At 56.4% G+C, this 11,967-nt stretch overlaps 1 protein-coding gene across 1 annotated transcript in view; it reads right to left on the bottom strand.

The window, feature by feature from the left end:
- Positions 1-8,256, bottom strand: part of MYL10 (myosin, light chain 10, regulatory) — a 15,926-nt gene extending 7,670 nt beyond the window's left edge. The window contains 5 exon segments of the mRNA XM_011929932.1: positions 1,298-1,402; positions 2,189-2,264; positions 3,119-3,220; positions 3,384-3,476; positions 8,179-8,256. Coding sequence (XP_011785322.1) covers positions 1,298-1,402; positions 2,189-2,264; positions 3,119-3,220; positions 3,384-3,476; positions 8,179-8,256 — 454 coding nt within the window.
- Positions 8,257-11,967: the final 3,711 nt, after the last annotated feature.

Below are 11,967 nucleotides of genomic sequence, written 5' to 3' on the forward strand. Positions count from 1 at the left end.
TTTTTTTGAGATGGAGTCTGGCTCTGTCACCCAGGCTGGAGTACAGTGGCCCAATCTCGACTCACTGCAACCTCTGCCTCCCGGGTTCGAGCGATTCTCCCGCCTCAGCCTCCCAAGCAGCTGGGATTACAGGCACCCACCACCATGCCCAGTTAATTTTTGTATTTTTAGTAGAGGCAGGGTTTCGCCATGTTGGTCAGGCTGGTCTCGAACTCCTGACCTCAGGTGACCCACCCACCTCGGCCTCCCGGAGTGCTGGGATTACAGGCATGAGCCACCGCGCCTGGCCTTGGCCCTTCCTTCTAACCATGGAACTCTCAAGCTCTGGGACGTCCCTATGGGAGAGCTCCCCCGGGCCCAGGACAGAAAGGGGACACAGATGGCCCCAACCCTCCACCCGACGCCTAATGCTGTGTCTCGGGCGGGTACAGTGGTTAGAGCCAGGGTTTGGGGTTGAGGTTCCATCCCGGCCACTTTTTGCTGGGGCATCTGGGGCAGGGTTCGTGACTCCTCTGGGTCTGAGTCTCTTCATTTGTGAATGAGGCTCCCTGATCCTTCCTCTGGGGGCTCCAGTGACCACAGAAAAAGACAAGGGGAGTAATTCCCTCTGCACGGGGGTCGACCACAGCATCTTTCGGAAACACCTTCCTTCCGGCATCCTCTGCCTGTCCCCCCAGCCCCATGTGCAGAGCGGGCAAAAGGAGCCCACAGGTAGGAAGGTAGGGGAGCAGCATGGCTGGGGGCAGTGGGACGGGGAGCACTGTCCTGATGGTGGGCGAAGGGGTTAAAGGCAGGGTTTAGTTGTTGTTGTTGAGACAGGGTCTTGCTCTGTCACCCAGGCTGGAGTGCAGTGGTGTGATCTCGGCTCACTGCAACCTTCACCTCCCAGGGTCAAGTGATCCTCCCACCTCAGCCTCCAAAATAGCTGGGACTACAGGCATGTGTCACCATGCCTGGCTAATTTTTGTATTAGTAGAGATGAAGTTTCATTTTATCACCCAGGCTGGTCTCAAACTCCTGGACTCAAGCAAACCGCCCGCCTCAGCCTCCCAAAGTGCTGGGATTACAGGCGTGAGCCACCGTGCCTGGCCAAAGCAGGAGTCTTTACGGTGACCCCAGTCTGTGGTGAAGAGAGGGAAACTGAGGCAGGGTCCCTGAAGGTGTGTGCACCCGGGGGCTGGTGTCTGGGGCCACATGATGCTCCCACCTGTGGTGTCTGTGTGTCAGGGACCCCCTTCCCACACACATCCCCCTGCCATTCCCCGCCGCCCCCCAGGACTCCGGGAGCCTGGCTCACCCTTCAGCTTCTCCCCAAACATAGTCAGGAACACCGTGAAGTTGATGGCTCCAGGGGCCTCCCTCACCATGGCCTCCAGTTCCTCGTTCTTGACATTGATGCGGCCTGTGGGAGGTGAGAGGTGGGGCCGCCCAGGAGGATAAGAGAGAACAGAGCTTGGGCCTTGGAGGGTCCCACAGAGCCTCCCCACTCAGCTGTCCCACATGTCCCCCACTCAGCCCTAAGGCCCTGCCCCCTCGTTGGGGGACTCTTTGGGGGACATTTGGGCCACAGTCAGCTTCCGGCTGCCCCCAGCCTCACGAGAAGGGGAGCAAGTCACTCTCATCCCCATTTCACAGGTGAAGAAACGGAGGCCCAAGAAGCTGCAGCTGAGGTGCACAGGGGCTGCAGGCTCAGGATTCCTGTGCCCCAGGAGGGGATCAGTGGACGCCTGGATGCCAGGATTCCCCGTGATTCCAGGGGACACTCAGATTCCCAGGGGCTCAGGGCCTGGTTACGTCCGATCCGCCACCTAAACCCCGCATAGGCAACTTCAGGCTCTTCCCTGGGGCCTTAGAAGGGGCAGAAACCTTAACCTGGGAGTTGGGTATTTCCCTCCAACTCAGCTTCTCCCCTGCTCTCCTGGCCCTTCCCCACACCCAGGGCCACCTACACCAGGCCCAGGCCCATGCTGCTACTCCTGTCCCTGAAGTGTCCTCCCCTTCCCTGGCCGAGTCCTTCTTCAACCCCCCAGGAAGGTCTCCTGACTTTCCAGGCAGCGGCTGCCTTTCCTCTGGGCTCCCCAGCACAGGAGCCTCTCACGCTCACTGCGAGCACTGCCCCGCTGGCCCCAGCTGCTGACTCTCTCTGGATGGCCTGGCCCTAAGCTCCCCCGGCTGCTGGCTCACCCACCCAGCGCGGCAAAGGTGTCCCTCAAGTCCTCTTTGTCGATGAAGCCATCGCGGTTCTGGTCCATGATGGTGAAAGCCTGGCAGAGACACAGGTGCTGAGTGGCCACCCACCCTTCCAAGCCTGGCCACCTCCCCCAAGGACCATCCTCCTGCTGACTGCTGCCCAAGGAGCCTCAGGGCAGGTCCCTCTGGCAGCCCAGCTGGGATGTGCTCCATCCCCAACCCTTCATTTCAGGCTCACAGCAACTCCAGTTTACAGAGAGGGAAACTGAGATTCAGAGACAGGAAAGCCTGGCCCCAGGTCACACAGCAAGCACAGGGTCAGGTACAGAGAGAGGAAGAGGCTGCCCAAGGGCAACAGGTCACACACCCAGGCTCTGGGCCATGGCCATGGTGTCCTCAAAAAATAATGTCTTTGGCCAGGCATGGTGGCTCATGCCTGCAATCCCAGCACTTTGGTAGGCAGAGGCAGGAGGATTGCTTGAGGCCAGGAGTTTGAGACAAGCCTGGGCAAAATAATGAGACCCTGTCTCTACAAAATATTAAAAAGTTAGCCAGGCATAATGATGTATGCCTATAGTTTCAGCTACTCAGGAGACTGAGGTGGGGATCGCTTGAGCCCAGGAATTTGAGGTTTCAGGGAGCATTGACTGCAATACTGCACTCCAGCCTGGGTAACAGAGCAAGACCCTGTCTCAAAAAAAACAAAAAACAAAAAAAAACTATGATCATTTAAAAATGTAGTAATGGACTGGGCACGGTAGCTCAAGTCTGTAATCCCAGCACTTTGGGAGGCTGAGGCAGGTGGATCACCTGAGCTCAGGAGTTCCAGACCAGCCTGGCCAACATGGCAAAACCCTGTCTCTACTAAAAATTCAAAAAATTAGCTGGGCGTGGTGGTGCGTGTCTGTAATCCCAGCATCCCAGCTACTTGGGAGGCTGAGGCAGGAGAATTGCTTGAACCCATGAGGTGGAGGTTGCAGTGAATGGAGCTCACGCCATTGCACTCCAGCCCGGGCGACAGAGCCAGACTCTGTCAAACAAACAAAATAATAATAATAATAATAATAATAATAATAGTAATAATGACATCTTCAGCCCCCCGAGACTGAGGACTGAGCCTCTGCCCAGCTCCTTGAGCAACTGGCATGCATTCCAAGAATCCTCACAACAGCCCCATGGGACAGCAGACCGACCTCTTTAAACTCCTGGATCTGGGACTGATCAAACATGGAGAAGACGTTGGAGCTAGCAGTGCCTTCTGCTCTTTTCCGAGCTCTTCTCGGTGCCTGCGAGGTACCAGACAAAGCCTTGCAGCGGCCCCTGCCTCGAGGGTCAGCCCCCACCCCCTGTCTCACCTCCCAGGGCATCGCAGTCCAGAATGACACCACTCTGCCCTCCCCGGTGCCCACAGCAGACAGACAAGGCTCCCCCTGAAGCCTTGCAGGTAATCAGGATGTTTTCCCAGCCCATGGCAAGAAGCCTGCATGGCCTGCACCCCCACAGAGCCTGACAGCTGCTTCCTGGCCCTGTCCTCCGGGCTCCGGAAGGTGGGCGGCCAGTGCCTGCGCTGCAGAGCAGAGGCGGGCATCTCTTCCTTCAGCCTCCCCATCTCCACCCCAGCATCCTCCACTACAGCTGGAATCTGACCTTATCACCACCTGCTAAAAACCTTCTTCGTGTTCTCAAGAGAACAACTGAGCTCTTAGCACGCCCGACAGGATCTGTCCCTTGCCCCCTCCCGGAGCTGCTACTCCCTGTCACCCAGGCCCTCTGCTGTGTCCCACAGCTGCCTTCCCTCCCGGCGTTTGCCCCTGCCTGGAATGCCTTGCTCTGTTGGAATTCCCTGCTTGGAATGCCTTCCCTGGAGAATCTATCTAGAGACTTCTACCCATCCTGTAGGCTCAGCTCCCCGTCACCTCGTCCGAGAAGCCTTCTCTGACCCCAGGCCATTCTCCCTTCCCCGCTCCACTGTGAGCTGTCACCCCCACAGCACGTATCACACTCTGTGCATCTGTCTCCTCAACTAAGTGGACATCTCAGGTGTAAAACTCACTTTGCCCCATCTCTGCTCTCTCCTGTCCCCACCCTGAACCTAGCTCAAAGTGGGGATCAGCCAATGCTTGGAAATAGCTGCCCAGAACTCAGGGCCAACCTACGCAGCAGGCAAAGCAGGAGGCCACCCACGTTGAGTAGTTAGATGGTCTCCGGCCAGCCTTCCTGCCTCTGTGATGTCATGGTGTCTGGAAGTCCACTACTGGGCACTTCCTGAAAGCCTTAGGTCCCCAAGACCCCCGAGGGCCCTGTCCCTCGGCAGCCATCCTTACAGCCCCCAGGGGCGCTGTGAGCCCTAGAATGGGCTCTTGACAGGGGAAAAAATTGCTGGATTCCAGAGGGGGAGGTGGACGGGATGGCACAGACATGGGCTCCCACTGCCAGCTCCTGTCTCCATCACAACCTGTGCCACCCTCTCCTGCCAAGCCCTTGTCTACCTGCCACCGCCAGAGCAGAGGATTCCCCTCATCCCCTGCTCCCCACCCCCCAACGCCTGTGTGGTCTCCCCTGCCCCCAGCTCACTGCTGTCCCCACCCCTGCCCAGGAGCCCTCGACTGACGGGGGCAGAAGTGCCGGCTGACTTATAATTAGCTTTTACTGGGTGCCTTGTCTCCACTAATCCTTTGAAAGGGGGCTGCCAGGGCGGCCGGGAACGTTATGATGCTGTAAAACCTCTGTAATATTTATAAATCCTTTCAGACATCATAAAGAAAAGAACTTCCCCGCAGAGTTCATCTCACATAATTACATATACATTTCCTCCGATTAATAAAAAATGATCACTTCCGTCTGTGGGAGGTTCTGCCCTTTCTCTGGCAGACCTGGCCATGGCCTTGGCGTCCTCAGTCCCCGCCCCCCAAGCTCCCAGCCTCTCATGATCCCCCTGGTTACACCCCCACCCTACAGTGGCCCAGAGCTCCACGAGGGAGGGAGAGGTCATTTTCTGTACTGCGCAAGAGAGTCCTAAACCCTACGGTCTTTGCAGCTCAGCTGTCTTGAAAATTCCTTTTGAGAACTGGCCCCTCTAAAATACAATTCCCCAGAGAGGAACATCTCAGGGAAGAAGGGGGTCAGCCGCATCTGGGTTCAAAGCCTGGCGTGGCTGCTCCCAGCCTCTGTGATGTTAAGAAATTCACGTGTCTTATCTGAGCCTGTTTCCCCATTTATAAAACCAAGAACATGTCAACCTCAACGCATCAGGACATGTTATTAGACACATGCAGACCTCCAGGCAGGCCCATGCCCAGTCCTGGGGACCCAGGGCTGAATCAGGCCCCATCTTGGTCCCCAAGAAGCTCACAGTCCCGCTGGAGACAGGCAATCTATATAGGCCCTCAGGCAGTCAGGAGGTGACAAGCCGAGGCTGACGGTGGAGTCAGAGCTCTGGCCGAAAGGGACTAACTAATGAGGCAGGTGAGACGCAGGCACAGAGGGACCGCCAGATTGACACCCCGCAGGGAGTCCCCAGGGGCAGGAGCCCAGGGCAAGCTCCACGTCACATGAGGTGCACAGGCAAAGGTGAGCAGGGGGACCTCGGAGCTCCAGAGGCGCCATACTGTTGCGAACACTGACCCCCGGCCCTCCCAGGGGACCCGTGCCCTCAGAACCACTGCCCCTGTGAAGCCCCCAGGCCCTGCCCACCCCGTCTCTCTCCACCCTCCTCTTCCTCACTCTCCAGCAGTCCCCACCAAGTCCAGGAATGCAGAGACTCAAATCAGGACCCACGTGGAGAGGAGTCCCAGGTGGGGCAGGTCCGGGCATGGCATCAAGAGGGAAGAGGAGGTCAGACCAGGGACAACATCAGATCAAGGTCAGGAAGGTCAGTGAGAGGCAGGGTGAATTCAGGCAGGAGGTGAAGGTCAGAATCACACACGGAGTCAAGGTCACAGAACGAGGTAAAAGTTGAGAAATGAGGCTGGGCGCAGAGGCTCACGCCTGTAATCCCAGCGCTTTGGGAGGCCGAGGCGGGTGGATCACTTGAGGTCAGGAGTTCGAGACCAACCTGAACAACATGGTGAAACCCCATCTCTACTAAAAATACAAAAAAAAAAAAAAAATAGCCGGGTGTGGGGTGGGCGCCTGTAATCCCAGCTACTCAGGAGGCTGAGGCAGGAAACTCACCTAAAGCCAAGAGGTGGAGGTTGCAGTGAGCAGAGATCGAGCCACTGCACTCCAACCTGGAGGACAGAGTGAGATTCTGTCTAAAAAAGAAAAGGAGTTGCAGAATAAGGTCAGGGTCATAGTCAGGGTCAGGGGTGGGAGGGAGGGGACCCCAGTGCTGAAGCCAAAGACACAACAGCCACAGGCCTGAGCTCCCCAGGGAGGAGGTGGAGGTGAAGGAAGGTGGCCGTGGCAGAGGCAGAACAACCCCAGCCTACCATGGTCTGGAGAGCTCCCTGGAGCTGCAGCTGGCCTGGGGATAGCTCAGAGATGGCCCTTAAATAGTGGTCCCCCCAAGGCCCCTGGCATGCACCAGGCTCAGTATGGAAGGTGATCCAGGACAGGATGGGGGCCTCCCTGCCAGGCACCTGCCTTGGGCCATTCAGAGTGGGTGGGGTTGGGGGGAATCCGTGGGTAAAAACCACGGACACAGGGACTGCCTAAGCCTCCAGGATCTCCGAGAGCCCTGGGCCAACTGTTTTCTCCAGAGCCAAGGGACCAAGGCCCAGGAAGGGGCATTTGGCCAAGGACACAGAGTAAGTTGAGGCCGGCAACCCCAATGGGAAGATTTGGTCTTGAGTCGTCAGGGAGTGTTGCCCAGGGTGGGGTCACCTATGCGGTCTGGGACCCACTCAACTGCAGTGTGGCCGGACCTCTGGAGCCGTGGGACTCTGGGTGGTACATCACCCTCTAGGAGGCTCAATGATCTCATAGGAATGGGAGGGTGTGACACCCCCTGATCTGCTTGTGGAGAGGGTTTCTGCACCAACCTGGCCCTCAGGGGCTCCTTCTCCCAATATGCCTATTATCAGGGCCCCCATTACACACCCCCAGGCCAGGGGACCCCCTCAGGGCACTGAAATGCTCAATGAACAGAGAAAGCAAAGAGACAAATAAAAGAAAAATGGGGTGGGCGCGGTGGCTCACATATGTAATCCCAGAGCTTTCGGAGGCCAAGGCAGAAGGATCGCTTGAGGCCAGGAGTTCAAGACCAGCCTGGGCAACATAGTGAGACCCCCATCTCTACAAAATATAAAAAAAAGTAGCCGAGCATGGTGGTGTGTTCTTGTAGTCCCAGCTACTCAGGAGGCTGAGGCAGGAGGATTGCTTGAGTCCAGAAGTTTGAGGCTGCAGTGATCTATGATTGCGCCACTGCACTCCAGCCTGGGCAACAGAGTGAGATATTGTCTCTTAAAAAAAAGAAAAAAGAAACATGGAGGTGACCCTGATGAGGAAGAACTGAAAAATGAGACCTCCATTCCACCCTGGCCTCACACACACACATCCATCCCCACCCGGCCTGGCACAGCCCAAGAATTCTCTAGTACATCTGCCAAACAGAGCCCGCACCTGCCCTGGAAAGCCTCTCCTGTGTCTAGTGCAGTCTCAGCAGCCCCAGCTCAGCCTCAGAGGCTGCCACTGTCCATCTGGGGCCCGCCACATCTGATCAGCTGCCAGGGCCGGCAGTGCTGGGTTCAGGCAGTGAGCCCACGGGTCCCCAGGGGCTGAAGAGCTTAACTGTCCCTGGAGCTGGCCTCAGGCCTTCAGGCCCGGGTACAGCTGATCCCCTGCCTTGGGGGAAGGGAATATCATCATAATAAGAAGAAGAGCAGCTACTATATAACACAGAAGGTCAGGCCATGTCTTAAAACACATGTCCTCACATTCAATCCATACCCCATTTTCCGGATGAGGAAACTGAGGCACACATGGGTTAGGTCACTCACCCAAGGCCGGTAAGAAGTGGGGCCAGAGGCCAGGTGCAGTGGCTCACACCTGTAATCCCAGCACTTTGGGAGGCCGAGGAGGGAGGATCACTTGAGGCCAGGAGTTTGAGACCAGCCTAGGCTACATGGTGAAACTCTGTCTCTACAAAAAAAAAATTTTTTTTTAATTAAAAAATTAGTCAAGCAGAGTGGTGAAGCGAAAAAGTTCCCTTAATCCCTTCACAGGGCATGCGATGGGGGTGTGGCTTGCTTCTTCCGTGACCCACTGCTCAAACCTCTAGGGGGACCATGCAGACAGGCAGGCTATGGGGCTCCAACCCCACAGCAGCATCTAGGGGTGGACGCCTATAGCTCCTGAAGCCCCAGTGGGCGTGTAATACAGGATGCTCTTCTAGTTTTGCCATATGTAGGTGGCTTGTGTTCATCAGCTCAGTTAGACCCTCTGCCTTATCGCAAGGACAAAGGGCTTTCTGTATCCTGGGATTCTTGCCTTGATGCATGTGAAAATTGGATCACACGTGGGCTTGGAGAATGAGTGCGAGATTTTGTTGAGTGGTGGAAGTAGCTCTCAGCAGATGATGGGGAGCCAGAAGAGGGATGGAGCGGGAAGGTGATTTTCAAGGTGCTCAGCGGCCAGACTCTCCTCCGACCATCCCCCGCCAAATTCCCCTGGGCATTTGCGTTATTCAGCCAGTCGATGGCCTGCCAGCATCTGCCAGTGCTGTCGGTGTGCTCTTCCCATCCTCTGCTCCTCTTGACGTCCAGCCACCTGTGTGTGTGCCCACTAGGGTCTCAGGGTTTTCATAGGCACAGGATGGGCAGGGGGGCCGGGGCGTGGTGGGCCAGGGTGGTCTTGGAAAATACAACATTTGGGCATGTAAACACTAGTACCTGTCCTCACCTAGGTCCGTGGGCACAGGCCCAAGGGTGGAGCCCTCGCCAGAGACCCTGCCTTTCTCCTCCCAGCACTTCCCTGTCCCCCGCTCCTATATCAGTGGCACATGCCTCTAGATCCAGCTACTCAGGAGGCTGAGGTGGGAGGCACTCCAGCCTGGACAACAGATCAGGTCCCATTTCTAAAACAAAAAAAAAGAGAAAGAGGGGGTGGGGCCAGGACAAGAGCCCCTCTTTCTAGTGTTTCCAGAAGGAAGCTTCCAAAAGGTTCTGTTTATCCAAACTCTCCCCTCCTCCTGCTCCCTCCCAGTCACCCCCTACTACAGCTGACTGTGATGTCCCTAAGCTCTAGTGACTGAGTCCTCCTCCCAGAGCTGGGGCCAGGTCCTGCCATGACGCTGCACAGCCCGCTTTCTGCAGCAGGAAACTGTGTGCCTCAATCTCCTCGACAGGGCTCCTCTCCTGGTATCCTGGCATTCCTCTCCAGGGAGACAAACCATACATTCCACAGGTGTTCAGCAGACCAAGGGGAAAGGAGAACCCAGCTCTGGGGACGGGAGCCTGGATTCCAGTCCTAGCTGCCTGTACCTGCTGCAGAAAGCGGGCTGTGTGACCGCGACAGGTGCCTGTCCCTTTCCAGGCTCGGGCAGCGGGACAGTGGCCAGGCTGCAGGCTTTCCATGTCCAGTCTGTGAGCCTGGCCCTGGTGCCTCCTGGCTCTGGGCTTACAGAGGGGGTAGCGGACCTAAAACTCCCTCTTCCCTCCGCTGCCCTGAGGCCTCTGCAAGCAAGGGCTCTTGCCTCCGGGCAGCACGCCCAGGACTGTGGCAGGGGCTGCCGAAGGCCAGGGACAGGCCTGAGCAAGTTGAGAGCCCCCACCCCACCTGCCTGGAGGAGGGGAAGCGATGCTGGTGAATCACACCAGGCTTACAAATTAGTCTGAGTGGATTTCCTCCCCTGGCCTCCTCCTTCGTATGACCGGAGGGAGGAAGAATCGGTGAGAAATCTGGTAGAGACGTGAAAACCATGGGGTGAGATGGTTGGGAGACGTTCGTTCCTGGGGGGTGGGAAATGTGAGGGTGCAGTGGCCTTGAGAAGGGGGAGCCGTGAGTTCTGCACCCCCAGTGGGACCCTCAGATTTCCCCATCTGAGAAATAGTGCCAGCAGCTGGGACCCCTTGAGGCTGCCATCGGGAAGCCTAGTGCCATTGGAAGGAGGTTGGCTTTGGGGTTATTGGCCTGGGATTTGGAGGGCAGAGCCTTCCCCGTCCCCACAGAGCCTTCCCTTGCCCCCCTTGCGCCCCATGTAGATGGAGTCCTTGACAGAACTCGCAACCTCTCCAAGCTGCAGCCTCTTCACCCAGGTGATACCGCAGTGAGTCAGTTGTCATGGCTGAGTCGCACTGTTTGACTCAATTGACCACAGAGCCAGGGCCAGGGCCAGTTCTTGGAGTCAGAGACACTCTGAGGGGTCTCTGCTCCCAGCCAGGGGACCCTGGAGAGCAAGTGTCCTCTGGAACTGGAATTCCAGGTCTGCCTGGGGTTGAGTCAGAGAATACTTAGCACTCCCGGTTTCCAGAGGTAATCGAAGTTCTGGGAGTGGCCAATCCAGGAAGGGAGGTTGGAACGAGCCCAGCTGCCTGGCAGGGGGACAGCTGCTCCCCAGACAACACTGGAACAAGCTGGGGAGATGCCTTCCCCTTTCAACCCTCACCCCTAACCTCTCACCTCTAACTCCTCAGGGTCAGCAGGCTGTCCCTGTCCTCCAGCCCCATGGCCCTTGACCCCTTCCCTGGCCAGCCACCACCCTGACTTTGGCTGTTCTCCAAATGCTTCCCGAAATCTCCTTCCACCAAGCCTTTGGCCACATCGCATGTTCCCCTACTCATCACAATCACAGTCTCCAGCCTGCTTTAGAACACCTCTTGGCCAGGCATGGTGGCTCCCGCCTGTAATCCCAGAGTTTTAGGAGGCCAAAGTGGGTGAATCACCTGGGGTCAGGAGGTCGAGACCAGCCTGGACAACATGGCAAAACTCTCTCTCTACTAAAAGTACAAAAATTAGCAGGGCATGGTGGTGGGCGCCTGTAATCCCAGCTGCTTGGGAGGCTGAGGCAGGAGAATCGCTTGAACCCGGGAGGCGGAGGTTGCAGTGAGCTGAGATCACACCATTGCACTCCAGCCTGGGTGACAGAGTGAGACTGTATCTCAAAAAACACACAAAAAACGAAGAACAACAAAAACAAAAGGAAGCCAACAGTGCTGCCTTTGGTCTGTGGCCAAAGGCCCAAGAGCCCCTGGCAAACCATTGGTGTAAGTTCAAAAGAGTTCAAAAGCTGAAGAACTTGGAGTCTGATGTTTGAGAGCAGGAAGCTTCCAGCACAGAAGATGAAGGCCGGAAGACTCAGTGAGTCTTCTTATTCCACTTTCTTCATTCTGCTTTATTCTGGCCTCGCCGGCTGATTAGACCCACCCAGATGAAGGGTGGGTCTGCTTCTGTCAGTCCACCGACTCAAATGTTAATCTCCTCTACCAACACCCTCACAGACACACCCAGAAACAATACTTTGCATCCTTCAATCCAATCAAGTTGACACTTAGTATTAGCCATCACACCTACCTACTGAATTTGAGACCCTAGGCCACTTTCTGACCCTCCGTGAGCAATCCCAGGCTGCTGTAAAAAATGCCTACAAATTCTTTGACACTTTTTCCATGGAGAGGCGGGATCTATACCATCATTCCTTGCCAATGGGGAGGCTTTTGTGACTGCTTTGATCAAGAGAGTAGGGTAGAGTGTCACTATGTAACTTCTGAGGTTAGGTCACAAAAAGCCATGGAGCTTCTACCTTATTTGCTGGGACTTTGTGCTGGAGCCCTGAGTCACTCTATGACAAGTCTGACTACCATGAGGCGGCCATGTTGTAGGGAAGACCAAGTCACAGGA

This window comes from Colobus angolensis, unplaced genomic scaffold (genome assembly GCF_000951035.1).
Source record: "Colobus angolensis palliatus isolate OR3802 unplaced genomic scaffold, Cang.pa_1.0 Scaffold120, whole genome shotgun sequence".
Taxonomy (NCBI): domain Eukaryota; kingdom Metazoa; phylum Chordata; class Mammalia; order Primates; family Cercopithecidae; genus Colobus; species Colobus angolensis.